This window comes from Dermacentor variabilis, chromosome 4 (genome assembly GCF_050947875.1).
Source record: "Dermacentor variabilis isolate Ectoservices chromosome 4, ASM5094787v1, whole genome shotgun sequence".
Classification (NCBI taxonomy): Eukaryota; Metazoa; Arthropoda; class Arachnida; order Ixodida; family Ixodidae; genus Dermacentor; species Dermacentor variabilis.
In genome coordinates, this window is record NC_134571.1 from 117,258,127 (window position 1) to 117,275,665 (window position 17,539).

At 49.5% G+C, this 17,539-nt stretch overlaps 1 protein-coding gene across 2 annotated transcripts; it reads left to right on the forward strand.

Annotated features, from left to right (window-relative positions):
• The first annotated feature begins 5,909 nt into the window (after window positions 1–5,909).
• LOC142579662 (uncharacterized) lies at window positions 5,910–10,283 on the forward strand. Of its 2 annotated transcripts, none has more exons than XM_075690087.1 (5): window positions 5,910–6,856; window positions 8,566–8,666; window positions 8,800–8,918; window positions 9,851–9,996; window positions 10,158–10,283. In XM_075690087.1, the coding sequence occupies exons 1-5, from the start codon at window positions 6,282–6,284 to the stop codon at window positions 10,201–10,203; spliced, it is 987 nt and encodes a 328-aa protein (XP_075546202.1). In that variant the 5' UTR covers window positions 5,910–6,281; the 3' UTR covers window positions 10,204–10,283. The 2 variants fall into 2 exon arrangements, with proteins under 2 accessions (XP_075546202.1, XP_075546203.1); XM_075690088.1 differs by having other exon boundaries at window positions 5,912–6,856; window positions 10,101–10,283.
• Window positions 10,284–17,539: the final 7,256 nt, after the last annotated feature.

Sequence of the window (17,539 nt, forward strand, 5' to 3'; positions counted from 1 at the left end):
GAAGCTTTCTGTGCTCTTTGCGTTCATTAAAGTAGTATTTGGCGGGATATTGACGCCACACGACAGTCGTGTTTGTCCATGTAGTGCAGAGAACACAGGGGAGACGCGTCAATCATACACTCACTCCTTTACTCAAGAGAGCCTAAGTGAGCAATGCTTTCTTAAGATGCATGTTCTTTAACTGCTACGAGCGCGGAGGGGTATGGTTAATCACCCATTTCCTGACTGTGCCAGTGGTACAGAGTCCCTGCCTCCTCTCTACCTCTCCCTACCTACTCCCTTTACTGTCGTTGCTGTGGCGCCTGGGCATGGATGTAAGCAAGGCAGATCCTGCAATGCTTTTGCGGGGAATCACGCCTATTTACAGCGTCCATAGGGCATTGCCGCGTCCCCCAAGGCACGTTAAATAACATGGTAGCCTCGCTTTGCCGAAACATCGTTGACATCGCCTATTATAGCGTCTCCGGTACCCTGTTAGGAATGACCTGCCGAGGTGGCAACATGCAAAGTTGGCCAGCCAGGTGCGACAGCCAGAATGCCGAGACGCGATCGCGAACCAGGCTTTGTTACTGAACCCGCCAGCCGACCTGGTCTGCCGTGAGCGGGGAGTTCTCGAGGAAAGGTAATTGACGGCACTCCCCACGCGCCTTTCAAGACGCAAGACAATGGAGAACCGGCGGCCATGCGGCGGGGGTCAGCTTTTGGGAAGAGGCGCCTCCTTTGGTCAAGAAGTAAGCCCCGAGTTCTGCCAAGCCCGTCTGGCCTCGGTGGGGGTAAAGCCCCTCCATACGCTCCTGACAGTGGAGTTTCCCGGCGACGGCCGCGCCACCTGTAGCTTCGAAAGCGCAACTCTGGTACTGATCAAACTTCAGTCGACGGCGCAGTGGCGCACGTGTTGTTGTTATGACCGCGTGTGATTTGAAATTTCTGAACCACGTGCGCCACCGTCCTGCGGGTAAACGTCATACCGCTGCTTTACGATGGCAAATGTGCAATACATCTAAAACAGCCCAGGAAGAATAGCGTGGGGACGACGGTACTGCTGCGTCAAAGACTGTAACGGCTGTGCAGGGTTGCCTGCTCTCCGACCCCAGATTTCCTCGCCTGCCGTGGTTTTGTGCTCGCGCTTCCTTCCTGGAGGATCGCACTATAAAGTATTGTAGTCAGTAGACTGAAGTTTTTGTTCAAGAAAGAGTCTTGCCGGGCAGCCGACTTACATATTTTTGCAAATTGTCCATATCTTTTAGAGATATTTGTTTTGCTGTATACGAGGCGTACTGCTTGGTGGCTGCAGGTGTTCTGGCTTGTGCGAGTCGCTCAGCACTTCATGCTGTATGGCTCTGCTTGGGTTCAGGTTGCCGGATACGGTCACCCGAGTCTTGGCGGCAGGAGTGGCCCAAGCTTGGTCGTGCCGGTGCCTCGGCAGTTGTAAACAAAGTACTGCGGTTGCTTGTCTAACAGCAGTCTAATAAAAAATTTTCTGCAAGTTGTTTACAAGAGCCTTTTAGTAATTTTAAAAGATATGGCGCCTATCATCCCTGGCCAATGAGGCTTTGCAAGCGTGTCAAAACAGCATCACGGAAGGACACGTTTTGTCTACGGCACGGGTCTACGGTAACTCAAATGGTTGGATAAGAACACCTACGGTTTATTTTGTAGCAATTGCTACGAACGCGTGCATGTCTGATTTTCCCTTCTTTAATTACTTATCTCCACCTTGCGGGTTTCCGCAGAACTATTACGTCAAACTCTTGCCTTTGCTTCGTGTTGTCGACAAATTCGACTTCACCCTGCCATCTGCTAGCCGCCTGGTTAGCTCAGATGGTAGAGCGGCGGCCCCGGAAAGGCGGTGGTCCCGGGTTCGAGTCTCGGACCAGGACGAATTTTTCTTCAACTTTGAGGCTTTTCTTTCGAGGAACCCGTTTAGGTTTCCTTTGTAGCACGAACGGGTGGATGTCTGACTTTCCCTTATTTACCTACGCCTAACACTTAATAAGCTCAGCCATGCCTGCACACTCAATTGAGCTGCTTGATCAAAGCATAATATGATAGTTGAGTGTACTCAGGCTACAGATACGCTGCAGTTCTATTTGCCTTAGTGGAAGTGACACTTCTCATGATTCAGTTCTCATGCGATGACTAATAAAAAAATGGGGCCCCTCGGTTAACCCCCTTTTTTCTTGTTTACTTCGCCAGCACAGTCACACCGGCGACTTATTTCACGCTGTGAATGTGCCCGGCCGCGTAGAACTTTTCCCCTCTACGACGAATGGCAGGGCGTATCCGACCGGCTAATATTAAGATTGGTCTGAAAACACACAGCAAAACTTGCGCCATTTGCTCGTTTCAAAACAAGCATGAACAAGCGATTACGTTGGCAGATCCGCGTGGGCAGCGTGAGTAGCACGGTCCGTCAGTGTCAGTTTTGACGGAAGGTGCCGCAAGAGGCGCTGACCTACCCTCCTCCTCCATGCTCCTCTCCCACTCATCCCTTAGCTTCCGGCGTCAAGCGGAATTTACGTATCTGCAGCTTCCTGTTCCGAGTGGAAGTGACGCTATGTTCTTTTTTTTGCGTTGTTTACTTTCGCGTCGATGGAGATGCTTTGATTGCACCAGCTGCGGTTCAAACTGTGAATGCGATTCCATCCAAGAACCACCGCCCATTGTAATCAGCGATCTGATCGTGTTCGCTGATTCGCGTCAACCTGCGACGGGTTGTGCCACGAGAGACAACGTACAGTGAAATGTAGTGCCTGGGCGCTTGGAGAGCACTGCCGTTTTTCGTGCATTTGGAAAACAGCGACCGCGAACTACTACTTCAGCGGAATACAACAGCTTGTGCCCTCTGCATTCTTCTCGTGGTGACTGCCACAGCTCTGCAAAGCACGCGGGCGTCTCACCATCGTCTAACAGCAGTCAAAGTGGTAATTCCCGCAGCGCAGCTCCAGGAAGCGGAAACGCTGGAACCGGAAATTTTAAAACCGGAAATGTCGGAACCGGATTTGGTGTGAGGGGAAAATCGGCGCACAACAAAGGTTGTCGCTACTTAACAAAGCGGCTGTGGCGCGTGCTAAGCTCCTCCCCATAATCCGGGCACCATGGATCAGTTTATGTGGTAATCCTGCTTAGGAAACCTCGCGAGCGATATGGCCTCGTCTGAAGCATCCTAAGCGCGATCGCTTGAGATCTACATAGTTGTGGGTGCGGAGGCGAGAAACGCCTACGTTCCTCTTTATAGTGGGACATGATCTCATGGAAGGTTAGTAATGGGTTGCTGCGGCCGATCTCCTCCGGATCCAATGAAGCCCCATCGCCGTCGCGGTGCGTGAGTTCTCGCGCACTCGCGGTGATCAATCTCATTGGGGTTGGGGCGGCCCGGCAGCACGTCGTCGCCCATGTGAGCGGGGAACCACTATAAAGTAATGCGCGATGTCAGAATTGGTTTTGGGCTTGCTTTTCAATAGCACCGCCGCCTGTCTCGCAGTCATTCCCGAGGCGAAAGCCCTGATGGCCACGCGGGAGTCAGCGTAGGTATATAAGGCCTTTTAGAATCCTGCATCGCCAGCGCAACCACCAGCTGCTCTGCCACCTCGGCTGTGACAGCGCCTACCGAGGCCGCTCGCTGACCGCCGTGACCACGAATTTACCGGAGCACCCATATTGAGCTGCATCCACGAAGGATTCTACCGACGGTTTTCTTTGCGATCGCCCTGGCACGAGCTGCTCGCCTGCCCGCATTGTGCTGTGGGTGAACGTTTCTGGGGAAGGGACCGACGACGTAGGTCCCTCTTGAGTTCTCGTCAAACTGAACCGCCTCATTCCGACTGTATTGCGGCCGCAAGCCCGCCGCCTCCAAGACACACCTACCCGCGCTGAAGCCCGAGAGCCATGTGATCTGCGCCGACCGTTGTGCCTCTGTTAGTTCGAAGGTGGTGTTGCATAAGCATGTCCGAAGCTGCATAAGCATGTCCGTGCTTGCCATGACCGGAACACCCAGTATCTTTTTGACGCTTTTTCTAATGAGCTCATCAAGCTTGTTTTGTCCACTGCAGGGCCGAGACCACATAGTTGATGTGGCTCGTAAGAAAAGCGTGATGCGCCCTAAGTAGGTTGTCCTTCGCATATGCCTAGGATTTCCGCGCGCGACTTCAAGCTGCCTTTTAATTACTGAGGCTCGCAAATCACCGCTTCCAATTCGGAGAACTTCAGAAACATCTCTTTCTCTCTTTTTTTTCGTTTTTGCAACAACTCCACGAAGGTGGGTGAAGTAACCGCTTCCTCATTGTACTTGTCGTGAACACAGTTTTTGTTGACCGAAATACAACGATGAAGATGCTGACGATGCGGGCTACTAACACCAGCGCGGAAGGCTCGTTTTCTGACCTCTTCATGTCATCCACGAGCTGCTGCACATATATATATATTCGAATCAGAAGTTGCTGGCAGGCTATCGGCACAACTGTAAAAGAAAGTGGAACGATGCAAATCCGTTCTTGATAGGCTGACCATGTAGTTCGGCCCATACGCCTGATATAGACAAAAAAAAATGCTCGATTCAGAGAGCGAACGAACGCGACGCGACCCACCGATGACGTGACGTATCTCGGCATGCTTACAACGGAATGTGTCAGCCCTTCTGCGCGTCCAGTGACGAGCATGTAAGTAGCTGGAAATAGCGCACGAATCGAAAAGATTGCCATAACAGCTGGACAGACTATCTCAGTGGCTATGGTGTTGGGCTGCTGATCGCGAGGTCGCGGGATCGAATCCCGGCCACGGCGGCCGCATTTCGATGGGGGCGAATTGCGAAAACACCCGTGTGCTTAGATTTAGGTGCACGTTAAAGAAACCCAGGTGGTCAAAATTTCCGGAGTCCTCCACTACGGCGTGCCTCATAATCAGAAAGTGGTTTTGGCACGTAAAACCCAAAATATTATTATTATTAGACTAGTTTATGCACTACCGGAGACAAAACAAAAAGCGCGATTGGAAGGAGAGCAAAGCAGCTGGTCGTGAGCTATCCCGAACTATCCTGGCGACATTCAGGGCAACAAATGCCAGAAAATGAATTAAGATATTTATTAGGAGGGCTGAAACATGGGCCTGTAAGGGGAATGGGAAAATATAGAATGTACTTTTCATCTTCCAAAGCATAATACCAAAAACAATGGTATGTGAGTGAGCGTTTGAAAGAAAAGCGCGAGCTTATACATATCGGAGTGAGGGTGTGGTATCAAGTAAACACCTGCGATAGAGAGTTAAAGAAAAAAATAAATAGGAAGAACTTTGGCAAGAGCAAAACTTAGTTCGTGTTTTCCCGTGATCTTAATATGCAAATAAATAAATAAAATACCCTAATAAAGAAGATTGAAAGCGTCGTCATATTATTCGCCAAAATAAAATGAAGCACATGGAGTGAAATCATGCGAAATTTCATGTCACTTGGTGCGTACAATCATTCGCTCGGTGCAAGGCGTTTCCCTGCAACTTGCGCAATATCATTGGTTTTATATGGTGTACTGCACGCAGTGGCGTAGCCAGGAGGTGGCTACGGCACTGTAACAATTAACAAAGTAATTAACGAATAGAATTGCGCTATAGATGTTTTTTTTTTACTTTTCTTTCTATGCTATTTGAATTGGGTACTATGGTGCGGGAAAGGCGACGGCACAAAAAACGCGAAACACGCTTGGAGCCGCTACTTTGGCGTCTCTAACCCACTTGTTAGAACCCTCGTGAAATTGTGGCTTGGCACATCACGTGCATTTTCGCTCGCGTTTGTCCCGCGAAAAGTGCGAGGCCACGCGCCGCTGGAAGAGAGCCAGTTCGTGAACCACGTTGAAGACGCAGCCAGAAAACCAGCCACGACAATCTCGCAAATTTCCTCTGGTGCATTATCACTTCCTACTCGAAAAATGACCAATCCAAACGCATTTGTAGCGTGGTTTCCCGCCGCTCATGCTTTGTCCGATTTGATAAGGGGTGGGGGGAGCATGTTCTTCCAGAATATCGGGCCAACAAAAAAAAAAAGAAATCTTTGACGCAAGTTCTTCGGCCTCCTGCAGCTCGAGGGGGAGAAGAAAATAGTAGAAGACAAGAACGAGAACGCGTCCACGTTGGAGAGGAAACGCCATACGTCGGCCTTCTGTAGTAGCACGCTTTCCGAGCACGCCATAAGACGAGTCACTGCACAGCAAACGGCAGCTACTCAACAGTCGCAGGTCCACTGAAGTCGCGCTCGCTGCGACGCACTTCGCAAACGCCGCTTGTGCCGATCGAGGATGGCGTCGTCGGGTCGTGCTGCTGGCTCCGCTGGCCTCGACGCCGGTCTCTCCAGGGACGACGACGACGGCCGGATGGGCGCTTACAACGGCTACGCCACGCTGAGGGGCGGCGACTGCGAGCTGTCGGCGAGCAGCAGCAGCAGCGACGACAGCAGCATCGGGGACGACGACGGCACTAGTAGCGGCGACAGCAGCAGCAGCAGCAGCGGTTCCAGCAGCGACAGCGGAAGCAGCGACGTGGCGCAGGCCGGCGCGTCCCAGTCGGAGGACATCGACATCGAAGATGTGCCGTCTGCCTCCAGCGTCGCAGCCGTCGCCGCCTTCATGGCGAGCGAGCCACAGATGGGAATCTGGATCCAGGCGATAGTCGAACGACCGGCGGACCTTCCCAGTGACCACCCGGACGAAGTTCACGACTGGAGCGGTTGGCCAAAGTTCCCTCCCAAGAAGAACGCGGATCAGCAGCGTGCGATCGTGCCGAGCCTGCCGGCCAAGGTTCCCCACGTCGCGCTCGTCAACCAGCACGAGTTCCTGCTGCCCAAGATGGAACTGCTGATCCACACACAGGGCAGGCGAGTGTTTTTTCATGTTTTTTTTTATTTTTTTGAAGTTTTCCGGAGCCTGCTGCTCGATTGGGATAGTTGTTGGCGCGGGCTTGCCGGGATCGTATGCGCGCGCCATTTACGTTCGATAGCACTGACATACCAGAGAGCAGCGCTTGAATGGAAAGCACGCTGTAGCGTTCTTATTTTTGGAGCACACGCGGACGCTACTTTCCTTTGCTTAGATTGCGTAGCCCTTTGTGAGGTGCTACTTTTTCCTTGAAATTTCGTTCATAAAATCTGAAGAATAACATTCAGCAGGGAAAAAGAAAATGTTTGACACGTTTTTCAAGAAACATGGTGCAGCAGTTCTCGAAAGAAAAGTGGTACATATATGTACCACTGACTTTACTAGAAGAAATGAAATGTGGTACACATTTGCACCGCTGTCCGCAGGCGGTTTAAAATGAAGAGACAATGTGTAACAGGAACGATATTTACAAAGTCAATGCTGCTGTTCGCTTCTGGAATGGCTAAAAACATTCGACACATAGCGGAACTTGGCATTTGCTGCACAGAAAGCTCTTTCGAACTTTCTGCTGTGTCGTGGAGCCCCGCCTACACCTCTGTCGACAGGCCGACCGCTACGGGTGACGATCTCGGCTGAGAAGTCTGATGTCGTCAGGAACTCCTACCATATGCTTGCCGTCGCCTTCTTGCTTTTACGGGCGACAATCCTTTGCTGTTACCTCCGCTTTCAGAAAGAATGCAAATGCACGGCCTGTGCGATTTGACCGGTGCGATAGCCGTCCACTTAGGCCTAACAACCCCAGCCAAAAGCGAGCCCAGAACAGACAGTTCAAAACGGTGAACAATTAGGGCGCCCTCAATGTATGTATATGGTTACAGATGAATCACTAGGTTCCATTTAGTAAACGGGTAAAAGGAGGCACTCAGTAGGCATTTTGAAGCAGCGTTTTGAGTGAGTTTTTTCCCACGCCACAGCAGCACGTACCGAACCGCAATGAAGACATATGCAAAAACTAAGTTACTCTTCGCGCCACATGAGGGAATAAAATAAAAACGCACATAAAGCTTTCTAAATGCCTTGGTAGATGGCAGCACTAGTAAAATTGGCTCCAATTTGAACAGTTGTTTCATTACGGGCATTTGAAAAGTGCCCAAAAAAGTTGTACATAATTGTACCACAAAGGGGTAGTTGAAGCATCGTCGCCCATCCTGATATATTCATCTTTGCGATTCCAACTGCACGGGCACTCGACGCGTGTTCGCGCCATGGTGCGGCGCCGAGCTCGTAACGGTTCTTTCAGAAACCGTTGCAATATCGCACTCCAGGACAGCGCTTTGACTTCCTTTGTTGGCATGAGCGTTTCGAGCACGCATTACTGTTCCTGCCGAGAAACTGCATGTATTCAAATGCCGCAGAGTGGTGTATATGCTGGGCTAAATGAAGGGAACAGTATGCTCGTCAAGCCAGCTAATTATCATGCGGACGATAATCACTTTCGTTTTGCGAATGTATCTCTGCTTTGAACCGTTTCAGCAGTCTTTATAGCTTTTTGAGTGCTCAATGTTCTGTACATGGTCCACATATATCCACCTTTCCCACCACGTGGTTTAGCTGCTCGTTTCGAAACGTGCGTGCCTAAATATCTCCATCGCGTGACCACTGTGTTTATCAAAAACGATCGTGCCGCGTCGTTCTATTTCGCATGCAGGCTCATGCAGCCAGCGCCTTCGTTCCGCTGTACCAACTTGGTGGACGACCTGCAGTACACGGCTTGGCTCACCTTCACTAATTCCGTTGGGGGCGAATGCGGTCAGTGCGAACGAGGCCCTACCGGTGTCGGCCTTATCGCCGCCTCCCGAAAGAGGCATCTTTCTTTACGTTTCTGTCCTCGTGTGTGGTGAAGTGAATTTAAGCCCTAATTTGTATCCTTGGGCTGGTGCAGTTGGTCAGTACTCCCACCCGGATTCACCGCATCCCGGTTCTTCGTGGAACGGCCGGGTGCTGTCGTTTTCTCGGTTAAAGCTCTTCTCTTACGACGGCTTCACCTCGAGACTGCCTCCGGTAAGAGTTAGTTCCCCTGTTCCCCCGTTTAGTCGCCCTTGCGAGTTAGGTCGCCGTTCATAAGTTGCACTAAACTTCGCAGGTTTGAACGTGCGCACACTTTGCGTTAAAACCCCAGGAAGAAGTGTGGTCAATTGCAGTGTGCGCACGTTAAAATCTGGTCTAGCGATATTTGGGGAAGTCATCAACAAATCATGACGGCGCGGGTGGTACACGTTGTCACGTGCCGTGCTTTGCTATCTCGTGTCTTTGTGCGTGCCTGCGATGGCTTCCCCAAGTCGATTTCTTGTGCGCAACGTGGTCTTAAAAATATACTTTTCGCCACCTGTTTTCTTCCTTGTCATTGTGGTTTCTTGTTAAAACGAAAGTAGCATAAATGACCGTATACCCTGAGGAGACCGAAACACAAATTAGGTCATTTTGGCTTTCGTGACGCATGAATCAACGGTCGCCGAGATGTGTCAATTGGCTTGAACTGTGTATGCAACTGTATGCCTGACCAAAATTGAGCCACCCTAAGGTAACATTGTGACACCAGATGCCTTACTTTAAAGTCTGCCTTCATAGGATAGCTAGTGCAGGAGGTGCCATGCCAGTTCTGCATTCAACTGATTCGCGCAGTGCTTTGCGCCATTCATGCTGCTGTGCACTACGATTGTTATCAATTCCCTTCAATGCAGTTTAGCCTTGTGATAATGAAGTTGAATACGTTCCTTATAAACCGACAGTTCATTCAGGGCAAGTCGGCTGCCCAGTCGCACTCTAAAGCACTAGTGCTTCACGCGGGCTCGATTTTGATTTATGTAAATATGTACAGTATCATATGAATAAAAGAAATGATTAAGCATGCATTCTATTGACTAGCCGATGATTTAATACATTCCCCTCTCCAAAGCTCAGCACCGGAAACTCTTCCCTTATATGTCTTGCAGATCACTCTGAAGTGTAACAACAGTTACCGCATCCAAGTGAACGTTGGAATCGTGGACAACAGCGGACACATCTTGAGCAGGTCGGTCGTCCGCCGCTTTGTTGGTGCCCACTTCATTGCCGTCACCCAGTTCAGCAAGAAAGTTAGGTGGGTGTTGTACGTATTTTGCGTGCCGGCTATTTTCTTTCCTTTCCAAATCGGTACACTTGACATTTCACTGTCATCTTTCTCTCTCTCTCTTCCTTCTACAGCTGAGGAAACCACGGCCAGAGCTTCATCTTCATGTTTTTTTTTGTTTCTTTGCCTAGTCTCGCCCATCCAAGCAACAAGGAATTCAAGACTAAGGCACGCTAATTTAATGTTATATACACTGCATTGTTTTCACCACTTTCATTGTTTCTGTGATAAAAGTAATAAAGACACATTTGCCGGTACGAAGAGGTCCTTTTTTTCTTTGTTTAATGACAGTTTACAGTACAAACAATGCACTGGTGGTTGTACTGAGGAATACAAAAATAGACTTGCTCCACACATGATGATGCCAGGCCAGTTGCCTCACTGAAAAGAAAAAAAAAGATTTGAAGCGCTCTTCGCAGATAAATGAGAGCACCTTAGTTCCCTTACATACTTCATAGAAAGCCCATTATGCACAGAATGTAGCCTGAAGGTGCTGTTCCCCCGAGAACTAAATTCGAATTCCCAACATGCACATCATGATGGCCATTCAACAGTCGTACAGTGACCGCGTCCTCTGGAAATGCAAAGTGAGTATGCGATGGAATGGACCAGAGTTTGATGCATTTACTATAGGGAACTGTGGCGCTAGTGTCTAAGGGATCTGCAAGCAGGGCAGTTCAGCCAGCGTGGGAAGGATGGGAAGGAAGGAAGGAAGGAAAACTTTATTTGGTCCTGCAAGTAGTGATAATTAATCACTAAGCGGGCCGCTCCCACGTCGGGACCGGAAGGCCAAGCCTCACGGCCACGTCGTGAGCCCGCTGGACAGCCCAGAATTGTTCATCCAGGTGCGGGCTGCGAAGTGCAGCCTCCTGCGAAGTGCATCCTTGATCGCCGAGTCTTCAATTCTTTCGCAAGACCAGAGCATGTGTTCGAGCGTGGCTAAAGCACCACAATCTTGGCAATAAGGCTCTGTATACGTCTCTGGGCAAAACACGTTCAGTCTCCGTGGGCAAGGATAAGTACCAGTCTGTAGTAAGCGTAATGTAAGTGCGTAAGCCCTGTTTAATCTTCTTAATCGCAGGGTTTACAGTGTGCCGCATCCTAAACTAAACTGGGAAGGATGGGGAAGTGCATGAATTTGCCTGAACTTCGTCTTCGTGACATTGCAAAGTGACCATTTTAAGAAGGCACTGCTTCATATATATGACTACATAGACATTAAAATTGTTGACCGGCAAGATGCAAACGCAGGACCTCTAACACATAAGCCCAATGATAGCATTACTCCATGGGCGCATGGACGAGCGGAACCACTGCAGTTAGCAGCGATGATGTGTGCTTGCAGAGCTTTATTACCTTCTGGATTAAAAAGTATAAATTGCTTTGAAATTTAGGAGAATTTAGGCCCAGTTAAAACGAAAGAAGCGAAGCCATAAGAATGTCTCAAGCCGCAAGCACAAAGATCGGGCAAATACATGTACTACCCATCGTACCCATGGTGGAAGTGAAGGATCGCAGTGCCAGAGCTCCCTCTAGTGATAGGCAACCCTGTGGCTTGCACGAGAACTAACTCTAACTCGAGAAATGGCTGGGGATTGTTTGCATTTCCGAGAGAGAGATCGAAAAGGAAGGCTTCAATGCATGGACGGTGAAGATTAAATGGTACAAGTGCTAGCGCAATAAACGAATCGTGTTTGTGTAGTGCGAGTAGAGAATGTTCTGCTTTCTTTAGAGAAACAAAGTGGTTAGTAATGGGCGAATTCAAATTCAGGGAAACAGTGCATGTACAGAAAAGGTTTACAATTTGTGAGAGCGCGTGTTGACAGTGCGACATTGTGAAAAATTATGGGACTTGCAACCTTGCAGGATGACATCCAAGTTTCAGCGATGCTGTTAGCGCGGGTACACACTTGCAAACGCGTTTTTTCATTCGTTTCACCAGCTGAGCCACCGGAAGTCTGTGACTCAGCCATAGTCGAGGACGAGCTATTTTTGGCTTTGAAGTCTATGAAGCATAATCGCAGTCTAGGATCCGATGGTTTGACAGTTGAATTTTATGTGAAGTTTTGCACACTGTTAGGGAAGTCGTTCATATCAGCGGTGAACAGGCTACTCAGGGAAGATACTCTGTCAGCGTCCAAAAGAGAGGGGCTAATCTCTCCCTTGTAAGGATGAGTCGAGAAGCACCGATTTAAGAGCATGGCGTCCAATCACACATCTGAACCGCGATTACAAACTCGTAGTGAAGTGTCTGTGTGTGCCACTCACTCCAGTACTCAACACTGCTTTGGGTCCATACCGGGCATGTTGGGTCCTGGGACGTTCCACTCAGCTCCATGATTTAGCAGTCAGGGACCTTCTCCTGTGGGCAAACGCCAGGAAACTTCCAGGTATTCTGTGCTCCTTCGATCAGGAAAAGGCTTTTGAAATTGAAATTGATTTATTCGTTATTATCATTATATCATTAGCCATAGGTGCCTGCACCGGGTTTTGGAAGAGGCGGGCTCTAGCGTGGATTTTCGGCATATGGTCCAAGCTTTGTATTCTCGACCGACTATACAGGATTGCGCCTCGGAGGCATTCATTGTGGGACGTGGTGCATGGAAGGGGGAACCTCTCTCGCCTGCCTTCTGCGTGCTCTCTTTTGAACCGCTTGTGCAGAGTTTTGGCAGGCTACCAGGACCCCTCCGGTTGCACTCTTTGGCTGTGCGGATTATTGTCCCGGACGAGGCATCACCGTGCGCCGTCTAGGATGTCATGGGTCATGGATAGTTACTGCGCAGCGAGTGGTGCAAGGTTGAACAGGTCTAAAAGTGCAGCCATGTACTTGGACTCCATTCCGTCCAGTCCGCAGCCCGTTCATGGTATTCCCGTGAAAACGTGGTTGCACATTCTTGGTTTACAGTTCGATTCATACGGTCTGTGTCCTGAAAAATGGCAGCAAGCTAAGGAGAAGCTTGAAACAAGGATTCAAAAATTCGACGCGTTGTCATGTCTATTGACAGCTCGAGCGACAATTCTTCGCTCACTTCTGTTTTCCTTCCTTACGTACGTGGCGTGTGTGTCTCCTGTTCCAACCTGAACCAAGCTTATCTTGGAGGGTCCTCTTTCGTTTCCTCTGGAAAGGGACAACTGCTTGTGTAGCTAGGCAGGTATACTTAAGTTGCCCAAGGATAAGAAAGGACTCGGAATCCCCGATCTGGGCATCGTGGATACTGCACTACACGTCAGGTGGACCTGCAGGTCGCTCTTAACTCGTATATGCTCCTGACGCAAAGCTTTACTTCCTTTTTTCTTAGTACCCGACTCCATTTGTTTTCGTGAAGCACATTTTTCCCACTGTGTGCCTCGCTCAGGTTCCCCGTCCAGCATTTATGCGGCGGCTGCCGACGCTCCAGTATGCCTCCGCAAGGTTCACCCCGGCATCGATGTAGCTTCAACTTCGATCCAAGAACTAGTCTATCCTCACCCCAGGTCTCCCCTCGCATTGCCAAAGGTACGGTCTGTCCATCTACAGGCCAAGCTGGAAGCTCATTACGGCCAGTCGAGCTACGTTCATGTACCGCCTGGCGCGAGGGTGCCTACCGTTGAGTTACGACTACTTAACAGCCATCCCGGCTCGTGGAGTGTGTCCTTTTCGTGGCGGTCGTGAGGATTCAGTTCATATCTTTACGCAGTGTTTGCTTCCCGCAGCTCTTCTCCAACGGATTGCTAGTCTTTTTAATCTTCCAGGTGTTCCATATCAGAGTGTTCGATTTTTGCACCCTTTACCTAAGCAGGCGATCAACCAGTTCCTGTTTCTTCTTGTCGAATGCTCATACCAAGTTTGGTTGGCGTGCTGATGCGGTTTTCGGGGGGTGGGCGCCAGGCCTTCACGAAGTGCTTGCGAAAGCACAGAAGGAATTCTGGTTTCATCTCACCCGGAAGCAGCATTACATGAGCGACAAGAAGTTTCTCTAAGTGTGGGCTCATCCTGTCGTGATTTTTGATGAGTCTGCAGGTGGAAAGCTCTCCATTAAGTTATGATGCATGCACCTAAGGTCTCTCGACGTCGCCGTGTGTGCCAGTCGATCCACGGAGTTTTGTTTGGCTCACTGGAACCCAGAGCCGGAACCGGTCATGGCGCTCTCCCGCGTGGTCGCGCTGCTCTGCGGATGGCTTTGGTGGTCTCCGTGGTTGCATGCCTTGACGTCTTTTGTGTTAAGGCAATCCGAGGTTCTGTCAGGCTGGTGTCCTGTAAGACCGACATAGCTGCTTGTGTGTTGAGTGCAGTAGCTCAGTCGCGATGCACCATAGCAGCCCCCTTGTCCGAGAAGGAGCATTGGCCCGAACCAAAGGCCCCCGCCCATTCAACTCGGGTGCATTTTAGAATTGCTAGTAGGTACAGCGGGGTGGCATTTCTCGAGGAGCTCGCCGGTCGCTGTGTCTAAAGGTAGGTCGGACAGACTTTCTCGCGCGTGCGGCGCTGGTGCTCGTCCACGTTAGGGTAGGTTAGCTTATGTTTAGGTTAGGTTTACGTTAGCTTACGTTAGGTTAGCGTAAAATGCGTTAGGGTGGTGCGGCGTATTCTCACAGCTGTTACGCCATGTGGATTATTGTCTTTGCGTCTAGGCCACGTTGTGTTCTGTTAGGTTAACGTTAGCTTAGGTTGGGTTAGCTTAGGTTAACGTTACGTTAGATTAGGTTAGTGCCACGCCCCGCTGTATCTACTAGTTATTGCAAATACGCCACCTTGGGTAGAGGCGGAGTGGCGGGGTCAATGTACTGAATGATGTTGGGTTGATGAGTACATGTACGCTCTGGTACGCGGCCCCTCTGGGTGCCAAGTCCTCTTCCTATCTGACAACCGCACGATCGGCTGGGGCAGTGCATGCTTTGTAACGAGGCGCGCGACGACGAAAAATACTGTGGCGGCGCTGCGGTCGACGCGAATTGAGCCGCATCGAGGTTGCGCCGTTGGAAGCCTATATGGCGATACTTTTCGGAAGGGTCGTTCGTACTTCTTCGCGCGCTGGTGCGTGCATTCAGGCCGCTGAGACGGTGTTGATAATTGCATATGACATGTATCTATGCCTTAGGCATAGATGCCTTTCTTCCTCTTCTTTATACTATATTATTTTTTTAATGCTGCTCGGTGATAGCGCGTGCATTGCGGCCGCAGTGTCATCGTTCATTCTACTGTTATTGTACGGTTCCCTTTGGAGAACATATTCTTCTTGATCTTCAAGCAGCATGTATCTTTCGTTTGTATTTTAGCGCGTATAGTTTTCCATCAGTAGGACATTATACTGCCTAATGTCCTACCTAGGTTAAAGAAGAAGAAAAAGAAAAAAAAACACGATGAATTGCCAGAACCAAATTTTCTGACCCCCTATTGTGAACTTTGCTTTTGTAGGTCTCCGTTTTTTGTAGTTTCCCTACTTTTTTTCCACCAATCTTCCAATCACCTCTTACTAATCTCTATTGCGGACATGTTTACTTTTCTCCTGCTCTGAACCCAAGGGCTTCAAGGAGGCCAGTGGTGCCTAAATTGACCGCTTGGCAGATGTCTTCAGGTTCTAATAAAACATGCTCTATAGTTTCCCTAGCTTTACCGCAGCAAGCAGATGCTTATTCTTTCTTCTTATATCTCGCTTTCTGATTTCGCTTCGAAAAGTAATGAGCTTCCCTTTGAGTTATCATGAATTGTTTCTTTCCTAATTTCGTTTTCTCCTCTTAAGTAGTTACTCATGGCAGGTTGCTTTTCCATTGCCGCCACCCATGAGGTTATCTCAGCCTCTCTGACTTTCCGCTTGACGTTCTTTGTTGCTGTGTTGCTCACCGTACAGACCACATGCTTGCTGGTAAGATCGTAGTTCTTTTCCTCCTCTGCGAATCAATGTTATTCCTGTACAAATACCTGAACGCTCTCCCAGCCCATTTACAGTCTTCCATATTCCTCAGACGTCAGAAAAAAGGCGCCGCAGCGCCACCTGCACGTTTCTGAGAAAACTGCTTCAACACTACTCCCACCCCCACTACCCCTAATCTACGTAGTACACTATTGGGGGCGAGCTCCACCACTGGGAAAGCTGGCGCCCCCGTCGGCGTGACGTGGCATGAGGGATCACGTGGACACAGCGGCCGCGTAGGCTGTTTCGGAAGTGTCGAAGCGAGCTGAAAACGAAAGTTTAAAGTCCCACCTGCACCACGGTTCTGATTAAGTGGTGAGGCTTTACCGCCTTGGGTATCTGCTTGACAACATTTGAAAGTACTATAATAGGTAGTGGCTGTCTTTCGAGGCGTGCAGCATGGTAGGCTACTGCTCGATGCCGCAGTGCCGGACGTACGCAAGGGAGCCCGGTGTCAGCCTTATTCACACGTAGCCGCAGGGCAAGAAGCAGCGTGAAGCTTGGCTGGCGAAACTTAGAACCGGCAGACAGCCATCGGCTACAACTTGGGTATGCACCGAGAGGACTGGGAGGCCGCCCTGCTCGGCTGCTCAACCCTCCAGGACCAACGGGCCCTGGTGGCCCGAGCCAAAGCCGCTGCAGAAGCCACGGGGGTCCCGGACTAGGGACCCACCTCCTAGACTTTGTAAGGGCTGGGCCCTTAGGGCTCAGCTCACACCTCCTCCTGTAAATAGCAGAAATAAAGTTTATCACCACCACCAACACCAAGCACAGACGCGAGGAATATTTCTGCTATATACGGCGCCGGGACTGCGCGATGTTCGGTGAGTAGCAGAAAACGAGCACTGAGACTCTCACCCGCGCCCGCTGCCCGGCTAATGTCATAAGGGCTAAGGGCTAAGGCTAATGTCATAAACTCGTTGATGCTAAATACTGGCAAGTTCACTGGAACGGAAAGGGAGCGGTAAGACGCACATTAGAAAAAGGAATGGCATATGGTCATGTTTGTGTTATGGATTAATGCACTGGATTACTAAAAAGAAGCAGAGGAAAATCGCGCGCTGAGAAGACCAATTCGACATTCACTTGATCTCGGGTACTTTGTTGGCTCGGCCTTTTTAGACTTTAATAAAGCCTTTGATACAATAAACCACAAAGTTCTGTTTACTAAACTGGAGTCTGTTGGCATTTCTGGTCAAGCTCTTAATTTATTAAAAAGCTATCTGTTTAATCGTGAATTAACAGTGTACGAAGGCGGGGCTTTCGCTGAAAGCAAAATTATCAACCAAGGAGTGCCTCAGGGCTCAATTTTAGGTCCACTATTATTTTCCATTTATATAAATGATTTACCTGACTGCCTTAATTATACCCTACCTATATTATACGCCGACGATACGACTGTTGCCCTCTCGGATAAATCATTACTTTCGCTAACATTGAAACTAAACAGTGGTCTGTCAAAAATTACTGAATGGTGTAACACCAATTTTCTAGTTACAAACCCTACGAAAACGCAATTCATGTTATTTAAGTCATCACAGAGACATTTACCTTGCTCTCCGACCATAACTCTGAATGGGCATGACATTCCTGCCTCCACTTGTGTTTCTTTCCTCGGCATC